Source organism: Epargyreus clarus, unplaced genomic scaffold, assembly GCF_041222505.1.
Source record: "Epargyreus clarus isolate Ecla_fem2 unplaced genomic scaffold, WU_Ecla_fem_2.2 ptg000034l, whole genome shotgun sequence".
NCBI lineage: Eukaryota > Metazoa > Arthropoda > Insecta > Lepidoptera > Hesperiidae > Epargyreus > Epargyreus clarus.
In genome coordinates, this window is record NW_027332239.1 from 12,932,036 (window position 1) to 12,957,228 (window position 25,193).

At 37.8% G+C, this 25,193-nt stretch overlaps 1 protein-coding gene across 3 annotated transcripts in view; it reads right to left on the bottom strand.

Moving 5' to 3' along the window:
* Window positions 1-25,193, bottom strand: part of LOC140756210 (probable E3 ubiquitin-protein ligase RNF144A) — a 152,971-nt gene that overhangs the window by 61,402 nt on the left and 66,376 nt on the right. For all 3 annotated transcript variants that reach the window (XM_073091663.1, XM_073091662.1, XM_073091665.1), the window contains 3 exons: window positions 9,334-9,484; window positions 6,665-6,809; window positions 6,053-6,182 (listed from right to left, as the gene is read on the bottom strand). In XM_073091663.1, the coding sequence (XP_072947764.1) occupies window positions 6,053-6,182; window positions 6,665-6,809; window positions 9,334-9,484 (426 nt within the window). The remainder of the gene's footprint in view (window positions 1-6,052; window positions 6,183-6,664; window positions 6,810-9,333; window positions 9,485-25,193) is intronic.

The window sequence follows — 25,193 nt, forward strand, 5'->3', positions numbered from 1 at the left end:
ATAAAGCATGATTAATGTACTTTTATATTATGCATTTTATATAATTATACTAGAGTTTTCCCTGTAAATAATTTTATAACGATTACTATTATAAAGGCAAAATGACTTGACTTCACCACCGTGGTCTCCTTATAGTTTCCACCTCCATTACGAAATAAGTCCAAATTCCATTACACCTGAAGTTTTTTTTTTTTTATAATATAGGAGTAGAAGACGAGCATGCAGTCCACCTGATGGTAAGTGGCTACTGCCGCCCATGGACATCTGTAATCAACCTCAGATAGGATTAGATATTCCTACCTGAGGTCGGCCATAGATGCGCTGCTACCCCTGAGGACTAAGCTGGAACGCCTCGGAAAAGTATGTCTTCCTTACCACACCCTTCAAACCGGAACACAGCAGCGCCTAACACTGCTGTTATTAGGTAGAAATAGGTGTGGCGGTGGTGCCGCCGGAGTCGAACCACAAAGGGTTCTACCACCTTCAGAGAAGTAAATCACCTTATACGCTAGCATAGTAACAGATCCAGATCACTCGGAATCAACATCAACAACATCGTGTGATTCCGAGTACGACCTACATGCATTCTAAATGCAGCAATCGACACACGATGCCGGAACTAATTATACTACCAATACTAATCTCCCAACTCTACTTTACTTGTGCACTTTTTATTCTTTATTGAATTGTAGCTAGCGAGCATACAAAGTGTTGAGAAGTGTCCATTGCCGCCCATCGAAATCTGCAATCAATCCCCACGAAAAGTGGATTTCTACTTGAGTTCTGCCACAGATCCTTTGTAATTTGTTATCCTTAAGGACTAAGCGGAAACGCTTCGAATAAGTTTATCTTTCTACTATACTCTTCAGAACAAAATTTTTAACAAAAAAATAAAACCGACTTCTGTATCACTACAAAGTAATAAATATTTCAAATAAATGTGGGTTTAGTACATATTTCTGAAGTCGGCGCTCATGTATTAATACTTTCATATGAAAAAAAGAAAATTGAAATTGTTTAAGAAATACTCGGGTTACTTAAGTTTAAAAGAAATCAGGTTTTTCCAATATTCCGGGAAAACTGGTGAAAATATTCAAATTTCTACGAAATGGGACCCCCTGTGAAACTAGCCGCATACAATGGTGTTACAATCATGTCGATCGGCCGCGGCATCGCGAAAAAATTGCTGAACATACATAAAAAAATATATATACGTGTCGAATAGATAACCTCTCTTCCTTTGAGAAGTCGTTTAAAAATACAGTTTAGCAATATTGTAAAAAGCTCTGTTGTTAATGCCTCCACAACTTACAACAACAATCCTGCTACAATAACTAGTACCTAAATATGAATTCAACTGTTCCTCAAATCAATGCGAATAGACAGACAGCAGTTCAATAATATTCATATATGTACATTTATAGATAACTGTACGATCACTCTGAACGCTTTCGATCACGATTCAACCAAGATTTTTTGTAAACGTCCGATCGTGTTCTCGACCAACACACTTAACGCCACACTATCTTGTAATGATCATGTTAACCCAGTTGTGTCCGTATGGATTTTTCCATGGATGTGCATATGTTGAAGCTTGTTAAATTATGATGGTGGAGGAACTAATACCAAGAATGCAATCTTTATAAGTCATTCCTCAGAGCGCAGCGATAAAATCTTCACGTACGTTTTCAATTTTTTGCAAGGTAGGCATTGCAAAGGAACAGGCAGTCGGAACGCCTCGGAAAAGTATGCCTCCCTTACCACATCCTTCAAACCAGAACACAGCAGCGCTTAACACTACTGTTATGAGGCAGAAATAGGTGTGGCGGTGGCGCCGCCGGAGTCGAACTATAAAGGGTTCTTCACCACCTTCAAATCCGCCATCTCATAGTAAGTGGTCACTGCCGCCTTATGGAGTCTCTGTCAGCTAAATTAAAAAACTGCCAAAGATATGAAGTAGGTACCTATGGTATGTTTTTGAAAATAGTAAGTTGTTTAGCGTCGCATAAAAGCAGTGGCGGTGGCGTCCGAGTACGAGGCGTTAGAACGCCGCGTAAACGCCCAGCGCTACGAGCCTTAACTAATATTGTAATTCAAAAAACAAACAAAATATTTCTAAGAATTGCATTCTTAAAACTTTCCAAACGTCGTATCATTTGACTGACAGCTTAGACATGGGTTATTAGAAATTACCACACAACTTTCTTTTACATAAACAAACCGACAAATAAATATGTATATTTCACAAATCAATGAATGCTCCACTTTTGATATTAATACGTTACTTATCGATTTTATTATATTAAACCTTGAGCGACTCCGCCCACGTTCTACACACCTTTTGTGTCGAAGGGGAAACCTTAGTATGGGGAAACCCTCAAAGGGTACTCTGTACCGTACCTATCTGGGTTGTCAAGCCCTGGAACCCTGGGTTCTCCAAGGAATCGCAACTGACGAACTCTGTCCAAGAGAAACAGTTTACACTGCCTCCACACTATTGGGGCGTTCAGGACCTTGCTACATACTTCCCAGGATAGCTAGCCGAGCGGTTCGAGCTCCCACTCTTGCCGGAAGAAAACACAAAGTTGCTACTTTCAGACTTGCAAACCTTTCATTCGCATACGTCGATTACGTCACCGCCATTGAACACTTTTTACACCCAATACCATAACAATATGGAATCAGTTCCAGAGATTATCTCTTACTTCCAAATCCAAAAATCACAAAAGTCTTAAAACAAAAGATGCAAAAGTCTTAAGAGGAAACTGTAAAACTGGACGAATTAATCAGGACAAAAAAAACCTAAACAATCCGGTTCGAAGGACCAACTCATCATTAAACTGACATGTTTTAATGATGCGTCCATATAAAGAATCGTAATCAAATTATTTCTCGATTCCGAAACGCAAAAACAGGTTTCAAAATTATTGTCATCATCTTTTTATTGTATTCACTTTCTTTATTGTATAGTTTATATTTTACAACGTTTTTATAGTGTGAAATCTATATAATTAAATTGAATGCGATCTGTGTAGTCTTTCAAAATACCTGTTATTTTCTAAAATCCTTTGCGGATTTAAATCATGTCTAAAGATTTAAACTTAATTAAACATTTGAAATAGTTGCAAAATAGTTTTAACTATGTATTTTTTTACCTTTCGTATGTATTTTTTTTATGATATAAGAGTAGCAGACGAGCATACAGTCCACCTGATGGTAAGTGGCTACTGCCGCCCATGGACATCTGTAATCAACCCTAGAGAGGATTAGATATTCCTACCTGAGGTTGGCCACAGATGCGCAGCTATCCCTGAGGACTAAGCTGAAACGCCTCGGAAAAGTCTGTCTCCCTTACCACACCCTTCAAACCGGAACACAGCAGCGCCTAACTCTGCTGTTATTAGGTAGAAATAGGTGTGGCAGTGGTGTCGCCGGAGTCGAACCACAAAGGGTTCTACCACCTTCAAAATTACGATATTACGAGTATTACGATTTGAACAGTGCGGCAAAGAAGAGATTAAGCGTTCCAACTCAGTACTCATTGATAGTAACATGTAACACATGTCTATAGGCAGTGACCATCATCGCTTCGTCATTATCAAGCCATCAAATGATGATCGTCAATCAATCATTGTCCTACAGCTGCCCGTGCCCATGTGGGACAAAGATGGATTGGGATAATCTACTCTCTACCGCGCTGGCGCAATGCGAATTGGTGGACTCCACATAACTTTGAGACTTTTTCTCACAATGTTTTCCGCCAAATAATTAATTCCTAATAAGTTTGGGAATAAATAGTTTGGGACTCGAATCTTGGACCCCTCGAATGCGATGCTTACGCTCATTTTCTACTTCATAAAAACCAGACCTACCTCAAAACTCACACATTCGCAAACACCAAAAACAATTTTAAATACCACCTACAACTACTCAACTCCACGCAAAATTAAATTAATCAATCCGTACATTGTATTCAGAAATGTATGCCACGGGAAGCTATTTATAGTGGGAGTAATTAGTGGCGATACGATATGAATCATACACGAGCGCTTCATTAACCTCCGTGTAGGGCGTTCACGTATGAACGCCGCTGGAACTGGGCCACTGGAGATTGTGAACTAAAGTTGCGGGTTTTGTGTCTCGCTCACACTTCGGTTCGACTCCGGTGGCACCACCACACTTGTTTCTACCTAATAACAGCAGTGTTATTAGGTAGAACGGTAAGGATGTGGTAAGGGAACATGTTTTTTCGGAGCCGTTTCAGCTAAGACCTCAGGGGTAGCGGCGAATCGTTGGCCGATATCAGGTAAGAATCTAATTTTACCCATCATCTGTAATCACTGCGATCGATTACAGATGTACATGGGAGGCAGTAGCCATTTAACATCATGATTATCTGCTACTCTTAAATTATTAGAAAAATCGTGAGAATAACGAAAGGAACATTTTATTATTTCCGCCTTAGGATACAAATTTTCATCTCTGCTGAGTTCTGAATTGAGACACAAGAAGGGTACACAAGATGTTCCAACTTAGTCAAGATCATCTGACTGACTTCAGATAAATTACTATATTCTTAGCGATTGACAACAAATGTCAACTGTATTACAAAAACAAATAACATACATCCATCCTTGTCTAGCACGTAACAAAGAACGAGACAGATGACGCATGAAAGACCGTGATTGCCGGCGAATCATGGCAAATTAAGCGGATTTATGTTGAACTTCAATTACAAGTAATTTGACTGATGATTCAGTAATGACCGGATAAGCTTGGCTGCATGGAATATAGTCCGCTTCGAATGCGTAATTACTCATTAAAAGTAGACGTTCTCATTGATTTGGTTCATTAAAAATGCAATTGGCATGATGACAGTATTAAAAAATCAAAGAATAAATGATTTAAGAAAACACTATATATTGAAAGGATTCTCAAAAATGAATCAGTTTAAAAAAAAACTTTAAGATTTATTATATTTTCAATTAAATAAAAGTATAAAATACTGCAGTCGGCCATCTTGTTTGAAACGCTAACGGGCGCGAATGACGTCATTTTTGGGTATGTCACTGAATTGCTTTAAATTTTGTATGGGATGTTCTAACGTGACGTCACCAACGGACGCCATGACACTCGCGAGCGTTTTCGCGCTTAATTCAAAATGGCTATAAACAAATGTTATTATTTTCGTTAATACTGAATTTATTACCGAAATAATACGATTTTTGGGATCGGTAGACATGTACCTACGTTATAGAAGGGGTTTTCAAAATTTGTCATCATGCCTATTGTAAGGAAACGAGACATATAGTTCCGCAACTCGTGTAGAACAAATTCGGAACAGACTTAGGAAGTTAAGTATCGTTGTATCTTGAATGGATGAAAATTATTGCCTCGGACACATATCATCGATGTCGATGGTTATTGTTGGATAGCAGTCGTTAAACCTTTTTTAGCACATAATTTCGCTATCTATACTAATATTATAAAGAGGAAAACTTTGTTTGTTTGTTTGATTGTAATGAATAGGCTCAAAAACTACTGGACCGATTTTAAAAATTCTTTCACCATTCGAAAGTTACATTGTCCACGAGTAACATAGGTTATATTTTATATGAAATATATTTGATAAATAGATTTTGAGGCGGTACAAAGTTTGCCGGGTCAGCTAGTGTTATTATATAAGTGTTAAGGTAAGACCTTATTTTTTCGTAGCCATCATCTTAAAATGAATCCAGATTCCAGATTCCTATTCCATATCATTTCGTCATCACGTTGTATTGGTGACATATTTTTTTCTACGCTGACACCGGAAGACATCTTGACTTTGGTTTACATTGCCGTCTTACGAATTTTCGATTAGGCCACGTGTCCTGACGCGAGTTTCACATTTTTACCCATCAGAAAACGTGAACAATGAAATTCTCACTTTAAAAAAATCTGTTTTAAACATGGCTATCCTATGCAAGTATAGTTGATGTGATACACGCTAAAAGATCATCTACCGATACACCTAAATGTATAACAAACAAAACAACCGTGTGTCACTGACCTTAGTGCAGAACGAGCAACCGCAGCTCGATATGACCGTGACCTTGTCCGGGGTGGCGTCTTCCAGACACAGCTTGCAGTTGATCGGCGCGGCCGGGACGAAGCCACCGCCGGCGCCGTCCAGGGAGTACCTGGGAAGTCATTAAAAATGTTACACAATACTCATTACTTTATGAAAATAAACTAAAGTAATTCTTGTCTAACTTTTAGATACATCAATATTAAGTAAGCGTTGTAGACTGCGACCTAAGATTTTCTCAAGCTGAAAGTTGATCTATGGCGGGCAGAAGGATGTCATTTTAAACTTTCAATGAGATGGTTTGCCTAAGAAGAGTCTGCGATTTCATAGTATACAATTCTTTTGGAAAAACATTCTATATTAAATCAGCATAAGTGATTACTCCGTTGCTAGGGCGAACGACTCCAAGTACTACATGAGAAGTACTACAGTCGCAGTACTTTTTCCGATTTGTAGTACGTCGTCTTCCAATGAAGTCTATGGGAATAAGAAAGGTGTGTTCTCGCCGATTTTCTCGTGGTCCGTAAGCGCCAGGACCGTCGAGCATTTGTTAAGCTGTGTGTTATAGTGTTGTTAGTGAGAGAGGTGCGTCACCTGGATCCGGAGGCGCCCGCGAGCGACAGCAGCGAGGAGCATCGGGAGCAGACGGAGGGCGCGCGCAGGCGGTTGTGCGCGCGGATCGGCTCCGGCGCCTTCTCGCGGTCCGTCAGCGCAAGGACCGTCGAGCATTTCCTTAGACCTGCCGACAATAATAATTTATTTAACATACATTTTACGATATTGTTTCTTTATATAATATGGGAGTAACAGACGAACGTGCAGTCCATCTGATGGTAAGTGTAAAGTAATCAACCCCAGACAAGATTACGTTCCTATCTGAGATCGGCCATCTGAGGCGCCGTAACTTCGAGGACTAAGCTGGAAAACCTCAGAAAAGTATGTCTCCCTTCCAACACCCTTAAAACTAGAAAACAGCAGCGCTTAAGACTGCTTTTATTATACAGAAGTGTGGCGATGGTACTCCACAAAGTGTTCTACCACCTTTAATTTTATAAATCAGACCTTCAACTATAAACTTTGGTCCGCCACATTCTTCATGGTGAAGAAAGTGCTCGTAATATGGCCAGATAAATTTAAATGGATCAAAAAGGAATTGCCTCTGTCAATTTTATGCATGTTTATTCTATTATACTGTCAAAATAGTCCTTCGAGCCGGGCACCTTCGAGATGATTTAAGCAGTTATTATTTTAATTTGCTGTATGAATTAATTTATATTAAATATATTATCAACGTATATAGTATACAATAAATAATTGTATGCCAAATGCGTCTTACCGATAAATACGAATTTTAAACGTGAAATCCAATTCAATTAACATTTCTAAAATCAATTCTAAGGTAAACTGGCAAAATGTAGGAGCATAATATTAAGTGAGGACAGAGGCGACGTTCCGGTAGAAAGGACACTGAATAATTATATCTGAAGACGTTATCATTGTGGTCGATGTCCTTTATGTTATTGATTAATCGAGAAACAGTTCCGCAGACAACAATGATTTTATTAGACGCCGTCTGGTGAGTTGCGGAAATACTTCTTTCATCTACACTAATATTATAAAGAGGAAAACTTTGTTTGTTTGTTTGGTTGTAATGAATAGGCTCAAAAACTACTGGACCTATTTTAAAAATTCTTTCACCATTAGAAAGCTATATTATCCACGAGTAACATAGGCTTTATTTTATATGAAATATATTTGATAAATAGATTTTGAGGCGGTACAAAGTTTGTCGGGTCAGCTAGTTTATAGTAAAGTTGTTTTTTGTGCATGCGTCATATTATGTATTAATGTCGTCATGATAGATGTATAAAGAAGTGAAAAACATGAAAATAAAACCGACTGCTATGTCACTACAAAGCAAGAAATAATTGAAATAAATATTGGTTTAGTACATAGTTCTGAAGTCGGCGCTCAATGTATTTTGGTTGGATAATGGCATAATTCGCGGTTAATAAAAAAAATTGATTACCAATTGATAGTAAATAGCGTTGAACGATATCAAAATAAATAAAAAAAAAACTTTTTGACAAAAAGTGGAGTTAGCCGATTTGCGAATTAAGATATCGATAAGTGGCGCATATTATGAGCATTATTAAAAGTCACATATCCAATTTTTGTAAGTTTGCCAAATTATTAAATTTTACAATGTTTAGTAAGCAGAAATTTCATTCTAAGATTATACTAAGATCTTCGCAAGAAATTGGATGGATTGTTTATTAATAAAGGCGTTACTCTTTACGAGTGGCAACGCAACTGTGTTCGGCGTCAGTACCTTTACTGGCAGAAAGTAGTAATAAGGACGAACACGATATGAATATTTTGGCTGCCTTTCAAATATTTGGACGTTAGATACCCTGCAGACAAATCGCAGACATAAGCTGATATATAATATCTTATATCTCTTATAAGCGACAGTTTAATTCCATATAATCTAGGAGAGAGCGTTGATTCTAACTCACGGTTATTATTAGGGATGCACGATATATCGAAATTTCGATAACATCCAACTCTAAATATCGATAATATTCACATCAATATACAGATTACCGCCGAGATGATATAATATCGAAAAAAATTACATATATAAATTTGAATCCTAGAAATATTCTAGGTCCCGATTTTTATTATTAACCCCAAAAAAAGTCCTTGTTTTTAATTTTTTTACGAACTATCGATAAATAGATAATATTGCGTGAAATTTGTCATATCATCAATATTTTCAAACCTGTTATTTATATCTAGACTCACAGCCGTGCGTCCACCAAATCCTCTAATTTACATCGATATTTCAAGCACTAGCATCCCTAGTCATAATACATTCTGCACCGAGCTCATTACATCTAATTTACGGCGCGCGCTTCAAACTACTGGCGTATTCGCCGAATGCCTCCTCTAGGTCAACATACTGGCGATTCGGGAACTCGTTATCTGTATTTACATTGCTAATGTAAATCAAGTTTTGAGTATATTTCCGCTGATTAAAATGACGACTGATTCGTGTTTTATATTTCCAGATATACTACATGTCATTTGAAAGTTTGTGGTTTGGCTCCGAAGGCACCACCTCCAAAGATGATCAAAGGCTGTTTTTATGTAGAATTCTGTGTAGTGATGGTGCCGCCGGAGTCGAACGACAAAGTATTCTACCACCTTCATAGCTACTATTAAAACATATAACTTAGGTGTTGTCATCACATACATACCTTCGAGTAAGGGCTGCGGTTGCGACAGCACGGAGTCCCTGGACGCGGCCCTCCGGACCGGCTTGGCAGGCCGCGCTAGGGACTTGAGACCTCCGCTTAGGATCAGCTCCAGTGCCCGCCGACCGCCTGGGCCCGTCGCGCCAGCTCCCATCTGTAAACAACAAATTAACGTAAGAAAACTATCAAACTGGCCAACAAATAAAACTTTTTTTTTTATAATATAGGAGTAGCAGACGAGCATGCAGTCCACCTGATGGTAAGTGGCTACTGCCGCCCATGGATATCTGTAATCAACCCCAGATAGGGTTAGATATTCCTACCTGAGGTCGGCCACAGATGCGCCGCTACCTTTGAGGACTAAGCTGGAACGCCTCGGAAAAGTCTGTCTACCTTACCACACCCTTCAAACCGGAACACAGCAGCCCCTAACACTGCTGTTATTAGGTAGAAATAGGTGCGACGGTGGTGCCTCCCGTGTCGAACCACAAAGGGTTCTACCACCTTCAAAAGCTAGAATTAGTACACGTTTTTTACAAATGGATCGAGCGAGATTAAAATAATTTTGCTTTTAGTTTTTTTTTTTACCCAACTGCCAAGGCGGGGTTATTTTACTTTCTGATGATATGTGAGAATGTAAACAATAATACATAGATTTGTCGTTATTTGAGTCGTAGTACCGTATCAAATCCTGTAATGCTCTAACCAACGCAAGAAGAGACTAATACTATCCACGACGAGGTCTAAATATTGGTTGATATTTGTATAGATAAACATATTTCTAATAACTATACGTACGAAAAATCGTTAATATAAATACAATAACCGTGTGAGTCCGTGATTAAATGTTTAGTTCGAACCCTTTGTTGTTAATTTGATATACTTAGGTCATAGATTAGTAAAGATACTTCGCCGCCTTGAAATTGAATGAAGCCACAAACGGCTTATTTTAGTAAGTTATTTTTTTGAATTCTTGACAAATTAAAACATTTTTAGAGAAATTTTAATACATTTACGAAATTACGAATAGAAATTACGAAAGAATTTACGAATAAATAACTAATACTGCGTAATTTACGTAATAAATAAATAATTATTTCAAATATTTTAGGGACATTTTAGCACGGAGACGTGGCAAAACTTTTTTACGCAATTATTTCAATTCTCAAAACTGGGTACATTTTCTTGTTAGGAGTGAGTAATCTTTACTAATCTATGTACTTAGGTTAAATTTAAAAAATCGGACAATTATTATGATTGATATATTCGTTTTTCGTACTTTAGTAATATAGCCTTCAATACGACATTAATTTTCAATTATTCGCCCTCGCCAAAACTAATTACACAGTTTCGTGTTCGCAATTTCCCCCTCGGTGCATCCACCCCCGTGGGTTTCATTTCGATGTCTATGTGCGTGTTTCCCTTCAATTAATACTTTTGATCGATAACTCATCTGTCCTTTTCACACAAATGTGTCACTTGTCGTATACTCAGCGGCTAGCTTACAAGATACTGTAATTATTATTTATATACCTTGTGATACACCTCCACAAATTGTGGCATGATTATCAGCACTAAAAATTGTTTATAGATCTGACTTTTCTTGTGGTGGCGTCACTGTGGTATTAGGAATTCATGTAGATAATGTAGCTTCTTTGCGCAAAATATTTTGTACTTCTTGATACAAATTGATAAATGAGACATAATACAATTAAAAGGTCAATATCAAGTCGTACAAATGAACCGTCTTGAATAAAAAGTATAGTTGTGCTCGTTTGACGTTCAAGTACACTGTCACATCCATTGTAGGTCCTTCATTACTAGCTTAACTAGCTCTAAATTACTAGTAATGAGAAATTAAAATTCATACAATGTTTTTTCTCAAGAAAATGTTATCTTCAACTTACATTATTTACCACATTTTTGTAAAACATACTTTTAGAATTAATATCTAAAACGCTCCACGCCGGATGTGTACCATATACCCGTCTCGTTCTCGCACGACCGAAGTCACTAAATAAGGGGTGTTGATACATAACAACATTCGAGTGAAGCCTGCATTTGCATACAATGGACGGTAAGCAAAATAAACGCCACTTATCAATTGACAACTTAACAACTGCTTTGAAAACGCGATAAGATATATTATATGCACGACACGTGCGGTGGATATTTTGCAAACACTGAGAAAATGTACTTAAACAATTTATTTTAAGATTTTTATGTAAATGTAAATAAGTTTGAATTAAAAAAAAAATGATATTTTATTTTTATTTTTTTTAAACCTTAACAAATATTATAGTAAGTTACGTACTTTTGTCAATGCATGCTGTGACTATTTATAAATGGAATTACATGTAAGCACTAGATATTTAAGGACACATATTGTTACATCATAATATAACATGTATTTCTGTTAATAGTCCAATAAAAAGAATAAATAAACTCTTCACATGAAAGAAGCAGTAATCCAAAGGACCAAAATGGTCACCACAACGTCGGGACATCCCTCAAATTCCAATAAGATGACAGTCTTTCCTAAAGTCGACAGATGATTTGCTATCCCTGAGATTTAAAATTCTAATTGGACTGGCTACAACATTTATGTCCCACTGCTGGGCATTAGTCCACTTTACTCCCCACAAATAGGCAAAGCTGAAGCGGACTAGCACGCTGCTCGATTGCCACGATTGTGAACTAGCTTCAATAGCGTCACCCATCCAATTTCGGTCCCGTTTCGGTCGTTATCTAACTTTGTAATTCGCTTAAAAATCCGTATGTAACATTTCTTTATCAATTGCGGGAGGATTTTTTTAAGCGTCTTAGTCGTAGGCACATCCTACAACCTAGACATGATTTGACAGGAGATATCGTTGGATTCGTCTAAAATGTGGGAGTGATATAGGCAATATTTTAAGCAGATCGCGTTTTGAACGGTCCTAAAAGACTTCTCTTGTGTCATCTCATAGTCCCATTTGCCTAAAAATCCAATCTGAACAAGCTACGACAAATAATAAACTTAATATCATCTCATTACCAACTTCACGTAATAAATGTCGATACCTACTTCAGATACAAATCTGTCAAGATAAAATCTTAGTTTAGAATATAGTACAAGGTAAATGAGGTTTTCTCGTGTATTTATTTCATCAATCTCAATGAACGGGACGCTGCTAAGCAAACTTGGTTCAATTAGAAGTTTGCGGCGTGGGTGGGTTGGATTAAGTTAAATCGAGTCGGTGTTGCGTCAACTGCCATCAATCCTGACTGAACCCTATTTGTAGATATACTGTTCAAGAACGAAACAATGATGTCATTGTGTAAGTAGGCTTAGATAAAAGCTAGAAAATTATTTTTAGAGTTCCGTAGCCAACGGTCAAATCGGAACCTACTACTACTGGGTGTCTGTCTGTCTGTCCATTTTTCACATGGCTCTTTCTCTTGAACCGTAAAAGACAGACATTTACAGAGGATGTGTAACGTTGGCTAATAACAAATATGCAATATATAAACAAAAAAATGAAAATGTTGGTGTTGCGGAGCCCGTGGTGGTATTGGATAAATATAATTGGTAGACATAAACCTTATGACAGTGGCACTATGATGATTTCGCAATGAAGACTTGGCTACACAATCTGAGAAGCACTGAACACTGGATATAAATTAAAAATTATAACGATACTAGCCGACATGGCAAACCATATAAATAAAAAATGTAAAGGATGAACTACCCTTATCACTTAGGAGTATGGAAAATACATAGTAGCCGTTTCTCAGAACTACTGAATATGCATAGAAAATTTGGTGAAAATCGGTAAAGCCGTTTCGGAGGTACGGTAACTAACATTGTGACACGAGAATTTTATATATAAGATTTATATAACAATAAGGTCACGCATACATATGTGTATGACCAGGTTCTAGCTTCTTTAGTCTAGTTTAGTCAAAGAAGTAGATTTCAATTTTTGATCTGAATAAACGTTCTTAAAGAAGAAATCACAGTGTTTGATCACGAAAGAACGAATAAAGAAAACATATCCATAGGTAACCTTTGTAATATTTCATTATCGATCGAGGCGGTCGTATTTTAGGCGCATTTTCAAAGTCTGTGCAAGTTATTATTGTAAACAAGTATCGTCATCTTTCGCCGAAGAATGCCGCTAAGACACCTGTAACAACAAACTGAGCACCAAAATGTTTAACATTTCTGTGAATACATATTATATTTCTAAATATAATATTTTATTTTTCTTCATAGAGAATAGAATTGAGGTATGAACATACTCGACGACCCGTGTGGCGGAGCGGTCACCATAGAGGCATACAGTGGGTCCCGAGTTCAAAGCCCGGCCAGACAAATGATTAATTTAGATTTTTATTTGATTATGTGGTAAGGAATGCAGTGCATATTGCACTTCTAAATTGTGTTGCTAATTGTTGGTGTCGTAAGGGAGACATATTGTTCCGAGGCATTCCAGCTTAGTCCTCAGGGGTAGCAGCGCATCTGTGGCCGACTTCAGATAGGAATATCTAATCCTATCTGGAGTTGATTACAGATGTCCATTGGCGGCAGTAGCCACTTACTATGGTGGACTGCATGTTCGTCAGCTATATTATAAAAAAAAGTAGTTATATACCGCCGTAAGTCACGTTATTCGCATATTATTGGCATACGTAATTCAAAACTAACTTCATAAAATATTGAAAAAAATATCAAGTAGGTATTCTTAAGCGCCTTACGTACAATCCTAATAGGGCAGTGACGCACACGCGTATGTAATCAAGGCCGACGTGTACAGTTCTAAGGCAGTTGCACTTCCGTAAACCCAACACGCATCCCACGAAGGCTCACACGCAACACACTATACATTATGTATTGTGTAACACGTACTTGTTATACACAAGTGACATTATTTCTAGATTAAGTAATATTTATAGAAATGACTAGACCCATTTGTACCAGGTGGGGCCTGGTACAATAGTTAAAATGAAGGTTTTGTCACTCTTTGTGTCTCTCTTAATCTTGGAATAAAAGTCTCATCAAAATCGGTTTGACCTTTTTTACGATTAACCTCTACAGCCATGACTAACAAACGCTTAAATAAGCTACATCTCTTAACAGAACAATCAGAAACTTTAATTTAGGTGCTTATCTACAAAGGTAAATCCGTATTGCACTGCAGAACCAATCTGCGCACTTATTTTAATTAACTTAAGCTTGACTGCAACTGTTTATGGCCATAGATAGGTATAAGCGGATTTTATTTCAACTCTCGTTCCAATTAATTGTGATAGGGCTTTTCTGATTTCTTGATCTTGTTGAAGTCCTACAACCTGAGACGCGTGGGAGAGTAACGAATTGACGACGAAATATTAAGACTCTGTATGCATTGCTATGCTATCCTGGTTGCGAGTGTTACTATTTTACGGACCTCAAACTTCATAACAACAGCGTTAAGCAGAAATAGGTGTTGCGGTGGTACAGCCGGAGTCGAACCACAAATGGTTCTATATAATCGCGGGGCTCAACTAATTTATTGACAGAGTATGCGATCGGATGCCCACAGCGTGCAACCGCGCCGCGCGTGTAATAACCCGTCGCACGCGCGTATTACGCTGCTCATACTATTTCACACACAAACACGTCAGTTTTAGAGTACGCCCTTACGATCAACTCGACAATGGCATAACAGACGCATTTCCGCACTCGTGAGAAACATCCGAAAACGTGCGCAAGTGCGTGACGCGCACGTGGTCGGCCCTCGGGGGGACACGTGTGCTCAGACACGCTACGTAACTATTGAGTAAAGAAAGAAAATGCAGTCTTATAGAAGTGGTAACACTTAACAGCGTTGTAGAGCTTCGAAGATTTAGAGGCTTAACTCTCTGCGGTTCACCTCCGCGGTCACCTCCGCGCCACTTCTTTTTTTTATATAATATGGGAGTAGCATGCAGTCCACCTGATGGTAAGTGGCTACTGCCACCCACGGACATCCGCAATCAACCCCAGATACGATTAGATATTCCTGAGGTCGGTCACAGACGCGCCGCCGCTCCTGGGGACCAAGCTGGAACGCCTCGGAAAAGTATGTCTCCTTTACCACACCCTTCAAACCAAAACACAGCAGCGCTTTCTTCACTGCTGTTCTTCTTTTTCGTCGTTTTCTTCATGTCTGAAGGTCGTGCTCGTTCTGCTAAGCCTCTGTGGATGATCTGACAAGCTGCTTCCATGCTAACCGGTCGTCAGCTTGTCTAAGAGCGGTTGTCACTGGAAGTCCCGTAATTTCTTTTATGGACACTGAACACTGCTGTTATAAGGCAGAAATAGGTGTGGCGGTGGTGCTGCCGGAAACGAACCACAAAGGGTTTTACCACCTTTAAAACCCTTCTGTCTTATAATAGCAGTGTTAAGCACTGGTTCGAAAGGTTCGGTTTGAATAATGTGGTAAAGGAGACATCCGAGGAGTTCCAACTCAGGTCTTAGGCATAACAACTTATTTATGGCCGACCTCAGGTAAGACTCTAACTTATCTTAGGACAACAACAATTACAATGTAAACAAATACCGCTGTCCATGGGCGGCGGTAGCCACTTACAATCAGGTGAGTTGCAGCTTTGTTTACTACTTGAAAATTTAAAAAAAATGTGAAGCCTCGACCGACCTCAAGGTTACGTAATAAATTGAGTACTCGCTACATACCACTTAGTATCTAAATTTACGTAGGTACCTAGACTAGACGAATTTCAAATACATTTTAACCTAACACCAAACGTTATTTAATCACTGCCATTTAATTAAAACTGCAAGACATTTGATGAATTAACATAACACTAATAAACATTTTCTTTGCGCAAACTTTAATTAAATAAACTTTGTACACTCGCAATTAATTGAAGTGTTTATATAGATTCTCTAGCAATCTCAACTCACAATTTACTTTTAAATTTTATTTATATAACGCTTTTGATGTTACTATTTCTTATTTCTTGATTTTTCTTATAGAAAAACAGAACGTTAATGGCTGTTAAATTTAATATTAGGGTCCTTTTATATTGTGTTCCACGTTAAAACATATAAAATATTTAAATTTAGAATATTTAATAATATGTTTTTTTTTAGGTCAGATCGGGAATCGAACCCAGAGTAGTTACTACCGCCCATGGACCTGTTACGAATCCCATAGAAAACAGGGGTTCTATCTAAAGCCGACTCTAGATGCGTAACCATTGCTGAGGACCAGGATGGTCTTCTAATTTTTAAGTCTGCCGACTTTGACACTCTTCAACCGAAAATCAAAACTGCTTTACGCTAGGAATAGGTGTGACGGTGGTACCTTCCCGGTTGAACCATTCTGTTTCTTTCACCTTACGATGTTTTCACAAACTAAAGTACTACTGTTTTGCGTAGATTAGTAAAGATACTCACTCCTAACAAGAAAGTGTAAGTTTTGAGAATTGAAATAGTTGCGTAAAAAAGTTTTGCCACGTTTCCGTGCTAAAATGTCCCTAAATATTTGAAATATTTAGTTATTATGTAAATTACGCAGTATTAATTAGTTATTCGTAAATTTTCTCTAAAAATGTTTTTTTTTTGTCAAGAATAAAAAAAAATACTGGAAAATCAGCCTTTTTGTGGCTTCATTCAATTTCAAGGCGGCGAAGTATCTTTACTTACCAAAGCTGTTTTAAGGGAACTTCGCGATAGGACGCCGCTATTCACCTCTTGGATTTAACCGCTTCCTACGACTTTCAATCTAAAAATCCTTTGCGAAATTTTCTATCAATAGAAAGCTAGACAACAGTTTCCTGGGCAAACGAACATGAAACGCGTAACGATAACGTTTGCGGCAAACGGGCGAGATTTATGCGGCAGGCGTTCAGCCAAAATGGCGGCGGAAACAATAACGGAAATATTCTCCATTGCTGAGCTTTATTCGCTCACGGGCTTTTGTTCTGACTCCCCGTGTGAATGTACTCGTAAACATTAGTAAAGTATGTATTCCGTTATAACAGTGTTTTGTAAGGGTCCTAGATTAATATAATTTAATCTAAAATCAGCGATGGACTAAGTTAGTCATAGGTCCGGGGCGGAAAGTTGAAAGCCCGCAGTAAAAAGTTGACTTGATTTTACTAAATTACAAATGTCGCATAGATTTAACCTTCGCCGACAAATACGTCGGCGACCGTTTTCTTTAATATCAGCTAAAGCAACTGTGTTTGGGGCCCCACAGGACCGGGGCCCCGGATTGCCCCTTCCGCCCCTAACCGTCCGCTAGTATCTAAAACCTTTCTCAATAAATGACTTACAAAAAGTTATCATAAAACTAATTTTGGCAATAATCCGCTACCAACATGTATGATGGTATATTTGTAAACCATGCAGTATGCTCTACCCTCCCTTCCACATTGGACGCATATACATATTTTGTTGATATCTACCTATCTACCTAATTCATACCAAAAAACTAACCTTACACTTAGAAATATATTTTAGGAAAAGGGATGAAATATATCATCATTGGAAAGAGACTTTTAGTCTCACAGGCAAAGTGGCCCTTTTACGTGTTAAGACTTTTAGCCATTCGAATGACGATATATATAGAGAATACATACAAGAAGATTTTCAACACAAAACGTTTATCCCGCTTCACGCGAACACCATTGATTCTGATACTGTTACAGTAAAAACAATGAATCACTTTTAATAACGTTCTAAGTGACTTCAAAGAAACGAATGTGTGGGTTATGTAAAGATATAATAACAGCTGAGTGCATCACAATTCTAAGAAAAGAGAATACGTTACTTGGTAAAGAGACATACATTACGAGTAATGGGATGTTATTTGTCTTTTATGAAATTAAAGTGGCATGTAAGCACGTAGTTTGACATTAAGTGGTTATATGCGCTTTGTGATTAACCACAAAATTACATTGCACCCGTATTTGTGAACAGTAATAGATGCGTCGATATGACTAAGTACTTTTTTTTTGTAAGGTGGTGAACCCTGTGTGGTTTGAGTCCGGCGGCACCACCGCCTCACCTATTTCTGCCCAATAACAACAATGATAAGCGCGGCTATGTTCAGGTTTGAGACATACTTTTCCGAGGCGTTCCAGCTTAGTCCTCAGGGGTAGCGGCGCATCTATGGCCGACCTCAGTAAGGAATATATTAGATATTCCTATCTGGCGTTGATTATAGATGTCTATGGGCGGCAGTAGCCACTTACCTTCAGGTTGACTGCAAGCTCGTCTGCTACTCCTATATTATTAAAAAAAAGACTAAGTACTGCCACTTAGTCATACTACTAAGTTTAAATCACAATGCAGAAGTGTTAACACTACACAAAAATAAGTAAAGCAGTGGTGCTACCTAAGTTAGGTCATTAAGAGTTCCTTCGTTTTTAGACGTTAGCTGTAATCCACCTATGTAGTTGCAGGCTACGTCCACATCGCAGGTGATTGACTAAAACGTAGGTTTAAACTTCCTAAACCCGATAAAGCAATGGAATTTAAAGGCAATTATTAGCGCGTACATTAATTATCTTAATATTCCCACAGAATATGTAGTTAAAAAGACTATTTTTATAACCAGTCTTCATCTATGCTCATTTACCCAGGTTTTGGCAACAAAAGCTAAATTTTAAAACGTCTCGATAAAAATAAAAAAAACCTTATCTTCGGTGACTTCTGCGACAAGACATTTTTAGATACACAAGACCTCTTATCGGGCCTACACGGTGACCCCTGCTGTTACAACAAACAACTAGAACTGAACACATTCGTTATACTCGAGTGCCGTGTCCGTTGCATTCACGATTGCCCCTCGAGCCTCGACCTTCTCCAGCTGGGACTCGAGTGTGCGCTTAGAAGTCATTCTAACACTGTTTCTCAAATTGAGAGATAATTCGGCCTCGTGATCGCTGGAGGCCTACAGAGGGACGGTTAGAGTATAAAGAAAATTGAGTGACGCTGCAGAGGTTTAGGGGCGATAGTCCATTTGTGTTAAATGCAAAATAATTGACAAAATTGGAAGATCGACGATTGACGCGAGCTACTTTTCGCTAATTTATTTCAGAAACGGAGATATTATTTCTGATCTTTAAAAAATATGCATTGCAACAGTGGGCTTTACAGTAAACGACAGAAAAACATCGAGATTAAAACCTACAATGTTTAAACTCACATAAATACTCGTATATACGAACTAACATATCAAGTTAAATAAAAGCTTGTAATAATAGCAATCCAAGTAGATGAGCTTCCAAATTGTGTGCAGTGCAGTGATAGCCTAGTGTTTAAGAAACTCGGCCTCTCGATCGAAGGGTCCGAGGTTCAAATCCCCCAGGCACGCACCTCTGATTTTTCAAACTTATGTGCGTATTAAAAATAATTATCACTTGCTATACGGTGAAGGAAAACATCGTGAGGAAACCTACACGTGAGGGAAAAAAATCTCAAAGGTATGTGAAGTCTACCAATACGCACTTGGCCAGCGCGGTGGACTATGGTCTAATCCTTCTTATTCTGAGAGGAGACCCGTGCCCAGCAGTGGGACAATAATGGGTTGATAATGATGAGCATCCAAATTGCAGTTATCTTCCAATTGTGGACACATTAAATAAACATAAACTGTATTTTATAAGTGTATAAACAACACACATAGCGACATTGACCGTGCCGTCAGCGGCAAAAAAGAGTACCCGCCAAAAACACGTGCCGGAGATAAGATAAAGAGACACGTGCGTTTCAAATTTTATATTTAGAGGATACGGCGATTATCAACCAACTTGCTTTTACCCGCGGCTTTGCTCGCTATCAGATCTATGACAATAGTTGTTTTTATCTATCCATCTGAAGCGGTACTTTTTCTCGGGATAAAAAGTACCCTATATCCTTTTCTGGACGCCTGACGACGTGTATACAAAATTTCAAGACAATCTGTTTGATAATTAACATGTGAGAGCGTAACAAACAAACAAACTCACTTTCGCATTTATATTAGTTATGCATGATATTATATTATACAGTCATAGATTAGTAAAGATTACTCACTCCTAACAAGAAAATGTACCCCGTTTTGAGAATTGAAATAGTTGCGTAAAAAAGTTTTGCCACGTCTCCGTGCTAAAATGTCCCTAAAATATTTGAAATTATTATTACAAATTGTTTATTTATCATGTAAAATACGCAGTATTAGTTATTTATTCGTAAATTTTCTCTAAAAATGTTTTTATTTGTCAAGAATTCAAAAAAAGAACTTACTATAATAAGCCATTTGCGGCTTCATTCAATTTCAAGGCGGCGAAGTATCTTTACTAATACAATAAAATAATAACGCTATTCTTGGATGACGTAAGACCGCCGGTAGTAATACCTCTGTACACTTTTATCTTCGAAGTAACGATAAGAAGCACATTAATTTTATCTATTTAAAGAAGCAAGCGAGTATGCGGTCCACGTGATGTTATATGGTCTCTGCTGATATGTGTTATTAATTACAGTTTCTGTCAGAGCTACAAATTTAGTATAGAACAGAAATTAACTGAAGAACAGAGTGTTAACTGAAGTCGAGCTCAGATTCTTATATTGTGACAATTAAGGTGAAATGTGTTGAAAAATTGTACCTTCCTTATAGTTCATTGCTCACGGGTCTGATTGAAAAGTCCTGGTTCGATCCTGACCACACATACATTTAGGTGATGAATCAAAATTTGCAGATTGAGTACTGGTGTTTGTATATCTATGTTTGTGTGTGTATTGTCCGCGTAAAACTGCTAGTCCGCTCTGAATATAGAAATGAATCGCGTACACCTGCTCGCATCAACTTCAGAGCGGACTAGCAGTTTGACGCGGGCTATAACTGTAATTGTATAATTAAGTGTAAATAAATCAATAGTAGCAACAGTTATCACAATTCCCAGATTTGGTACCAACACTTACATGAATTCAGTAACAGAGTTGCAGCTTAAAAGAGGGCTCTGGATAGTAAGCCTTTTTGAATCATTAAAACTTTTTAACAATGAACGTGTGGGCAGCCTTAAACGGCTGGACAAACCAGTCAAATTCGTTTCGGTAACAAAAATAAAACTTTCAACGCGTACGACATTAAGGGGTACAATAAAAAATCAACTTCAAATTAAAACATAATAAGGACTCGGATATGCAGATTACTTGAAATTGTTTTCTGTCGCTTGTGTATTGTCGAGTCCTGAATAAAAATTGTTTCTTTTTGGATGTGAATCAGCCTCGCACATTGAGTCTTAGGTCTTAGGTCTTGAAGGTGGTACAACCCTTGGTGGTTCGACTCCGGCGGCACCACCGCCACACCTATTTCTACCTAATAACAGCAGTGTTAGGCGCTGCTGTGTTCCGGTTTGAAGGGTGTGGTAAGGGAGAAAGACTTTTCCGAGGCGTTCCAGCTTAGTCCTCAGGGGTGGCGGCGCATCTGTGGCCGACCTCAGGTGGGAGTGTCTGGTCCTGTCTGGGGTTGATTATAGATGTCCATGGGCGGCAGTAGCCACTTACCATCAGGTGGACTGCATGCTCGTCTGCTACTCTTATATTATAAAAAAAAATTAGGTTCAATTCAAAGAAAACGCACGACTGTGGCCTAAGTCCTTTACATTACAAGTCCAAAAGTCAAATAGATCGCTATAAATAGATAGCACAAATTAATGGATAGCTGGTGGATAATCAAACACAGCTTCAAATAATAATCAAATATTCTGATTCAGCATTATAGTTCAAAATTCTTACGTAATCATAAATCCTGCTCTTACAATTAGAACTTCCAGTGAACACGTCAACCAGTTTTTAACTACAAATCAACTACTAAGAACAATTTAAATAAATCATTATAATAAATATACAATAGGATAGGATATACAATGCCTATTCATATCAAGAGCAAAAGTGAATTTGACTTTAAAAAATCACTAAAAACATTTTTGACACAAAAAGCCTATTATTGTATTAAAGATTTTTTTGAAGACTGTTGTAATAAAAGATTATAATTAACGTTAATAATAAACGATTGGTATTTTATGATGACTAATTTGAAATGTAAATTTTGACAATTGATAATAATTAATGACATAATTATAAAAATAATTTATTCGAATTTTAATCACAATCTCTAAATTTGCATGCCTTGACAGGTGGAACTTGGCGAACTTATATACCTTTACTGTTATTTTATGTCTTACCCATGTTCTTGCAAATAAATATATTTGAATTTGAATTTGAATAAACACCTACATTTTTTCTGTTTATTTGCTGCGATACGACATGTGGATACACTCCGACCCGTGACACACGATGGCCTCTCCATTTTTATAAACACTTGATAAGCGTGTGTGCAATGCCAAGTGGAGGAGACGAGGCTCCGTCGGAAACAGTGCCAACTGCTTGTGTAACCTCTGCGTCATCTCTACTTGAAGTGAGATGGATAATAATTCCAAAAGACAAAATATTTTGTAGTTCGATTGCTAAGACACTACGTTCATAACTATTATGTTTTTACTAGACTGCCAAGGGTTATGTTTTTCGCCCGTAAAATATATATATGCACTTGGCCTGGTAGAGTCTTTTTATAATATAGGAGTAGCAGATGACCATGATGGTAAGTGGCTATTATCGCAACGACTACCCCTGAAGAGTTACTGGAATACCCCGAAAAAGTATAAAAGTACTTTCCTCTATCCCAGTGGGTAGCGCAATGAGTTTGTAAGCTTTGTAATTCTACCACAAAATCATTTTATATGAATTTGAGTGTGGTAGGTACATACATAAATATAGAATTGATTCATTAATATGTTTTCTAAGTATATAAATGACTACGTCAGGTAAAAGACACAATAAGAATTTAAATTTACCTGCATAAAGATTATTAATTATTCTCGGTCGTTATGCACCGATGGTCCGCGTGGCCCGTCTGTATAATAAACTAGCTACGAAGATCTTAGACCTCGATGTACACCACGATGGTTTCTCCACCTATTTAGCCAAGCTCAAAAAAGTTCCAAATTTTTGACGTACCTATATTTATTTTTATTTTAATGTTATTAGTTATAGCTACATAGTTTAATAGTAATTTTAAGTATGTATATACATTCAACGCATGTTGTGATTACCTGTCATAGTAAGAACAGTTACCCAATAAGATAATAGATATGATTGTACTGTATATGATAGGCACTGCTGTATCTTATGTTGGTAGTCCCGAATAAATAAATAAAAATAAAATAAATAAAAATTAAAGTATTATCCTCAATGAATTAACTGTTTACCGTACACCAAAAGTACCAAGCCACATTTTCTTGTGGTTACTTTGAGAAGCTCACTAGAGCTCTTCATACGTCTCCGTTAGGGTTAAAACCTAAGTTTCCAGTGTAATGTTGGTTCAGAACGAGCCAAGTTTAACTCACATACTTTAACGTTAGACTGAAACTGAAAAAGTCGACGAAACATTAACTAAAGTTCAGTTGGCAGCCCTGCCAAGTGGATACGTAACGGGTGCAGTGATGTTGCTAAAATACGTGATAAATTTTGACTAAAATGGAGCAAATTAATTAAAATGGCGACATTTAATATTAATACAGTAAATTTATTTTTATTACACCTAAAAAATGTAGCGGTAGCTGGTATCATAAAAACAAAATTAAAAAATTTGAAAAACCCCACGACAGTTAAAACTTAAAATGTATGTGAAGAAGGACAAAATAATTTAAAACCCCCGACTTAAATAATTTATGTGAAGAGAGATTATTTACGTAAAAAGCTTTCATATACATAAGTTTGTAGATCTCTCATCCGTTTAACGTATAATAAAGTACCAAGCCACATTTTCTTGTGGTTACTTTGAGAAGCTCACTAGAGCTCTTCATACGTCTCCGTTAGAGCTAAAAGCTAAGTTTCCATTGTAAAGTTGGTTCAGAACGAGCCAAGTTCAACGCACATACTTTAACGTTAGACTGAAACTGAAAAAGTCAACGAAACATTAACTAAAGTTGAGTTGGCAGCCCTGCCAAGTGGACACGTAACGGATGCAGTGATGTTGCTGAAATACGTGATAAATTTCGACTAAATGCAGCAAGTTAACGTAAATAGCGACACTTAATATCAATACTTCTATGACACATTAAAATTAGCGTTAAAGATAATTTTTAGCAGTTTTATGTCTTTTTTTTTTGTCGAGGGGGAAACCTTCAAAAGGTACCCGACAACGTGGGAGCGACGCCGAGTTATGGTGGCCGTCCTCTGCGCTGCGTTGAGGGCTCCGGTATCTCCAAAGGAACGCAACCGGAGTCCTCTTAGCGCGTTGCCCCCTCGGGCTCCGCCCAGGTGAGCTTGACGCTCGCCACACCATCTGGTGTATACGACGGTATGCGACTACACATACCGTCGTCCTTCCCGGGGCCGCTGGCCGGGCGGTTCGAGCTCCCACTCTTGCCGCCCGCAACCCCGGAAGCCCCCTTTTAGTCGCCTCTTACGACAGGCAGGAGATACCGTAACCCTATTCTAGTCCCGGAACTACAGGGACAAGTTTTATATGTCTACCTTTACAAATAAATAAATTCAAACATCTTATTACAAATTTTCTCAATGGAGAAATAGCGGATGATTTTGGATGCACTTTGATTCATCTCTAGGATTATTTACAATGAACCTCACATATTTCTTACATATTTTACATCATTATAACACATGTATTTATTCATTGCTACTATATTTCCAACAGAATGTGCTGCTTTCTCAACGTTTTTACTTACAACCATTATTTAAGCGTAGAAAGGGCTAACCACTACGATTTGTGGGGAACCGCTGTTTTCTTGTTAAGGGAAAGCTATATATATTTCAAATA